Source organism: Penaeus monodon, chromosome 30 (genome assembly GCF_015228065.2).
Source record: "Penaeus monodon isolate SGIC_2016 chromosome 30, NSTDA_Pmon_1, whole genome shotgun sequence".
Lineage (NCBI taxonomy): Eukaryota > Metazoa > Arthropoda > Malacostraca > Decapoda > Penaeidae > Penaeus > Penaeus monodon.
In genome coordinates, this window is record NC_051415.1 from 12901596 (window position 1) to 12902311 (window position 716).

At 41.3% G+C, this 716-nt stretch overlaps 1 protein-coding gene across 1 annotated transcript in view; it reads right to left on the bottom strand.

The window, feature by feature from the left end:
* The window catches only part of LOC119592527, a gene marked incomplete in the record, with an annotated part of 25120 nt that overhangs the window by 437 nt on the left and 23967 nt on the right, over positions 1 to 716 (bottom strand). The window contains 1 exon segment of the mRNA XM_037941385.1: positions 2 to 305. Coding sequence (XP_037797313.1) covers positions 86 to 305 — 220 coding nt within the window.

A 716-nucleotide genomic window follows, 5' to 3' on the forward strand; every position in this document is an offset into this window, starting at 1 on the left:
TATCACTAGAAAGAAATGAAATATACAGTAAATAAACTCTTCATACAACGTAGAGTCTCATTCTGTACAGTACACAGTGATTTGCTTATGGCGACTTCACGTCTGCGTAATCCTGGCCCATCTCGCCCATTTTGGCAAGGTACTCGAGCGTGCCGACGACTTGCCATAACTCCTCCATGTGGGTGAAATTGTCGATTTGCTCGAAGTAGGCGATGACTTTGGCGACGGAGGTGCGGGCGTCACACAGACTGATAACAGGTGGCGCTGTGACGTCCATATCGCAGCCCTCCGCCTTGTAGGTATACCTGGAAACACGCGGAGGTTAAATGACAGAGGCAGTTGGAAATGGCTGGAGGTTAAAGAGGGTTGAGTGAATTCACTGGAAGTCTGCAAGTCAGTGTTCTTAGAATTATCGTCTACAAACGTTCATTAAAAAAAATGATTTGATATTCTGTTAATGTGGGAAGTCTCACACGATTATTTTATTCACTGCACACAAAGTGATTGTATGTCATATTAATACTTTCTTATTCTTATGACAGAAAAAACGGTAAAATGTTATCTAAACTAACGCTGATGTCTTGCTATCACCAGCCTCATAAAGGCACATAAAAGATCCAGAAAAACTTATACACACATATCATGAAATAAAAACAACTGGCAAAAGCATGTGCAACGTTATTACAAATTCACCCCATAGGTAATGCATGGCTCTA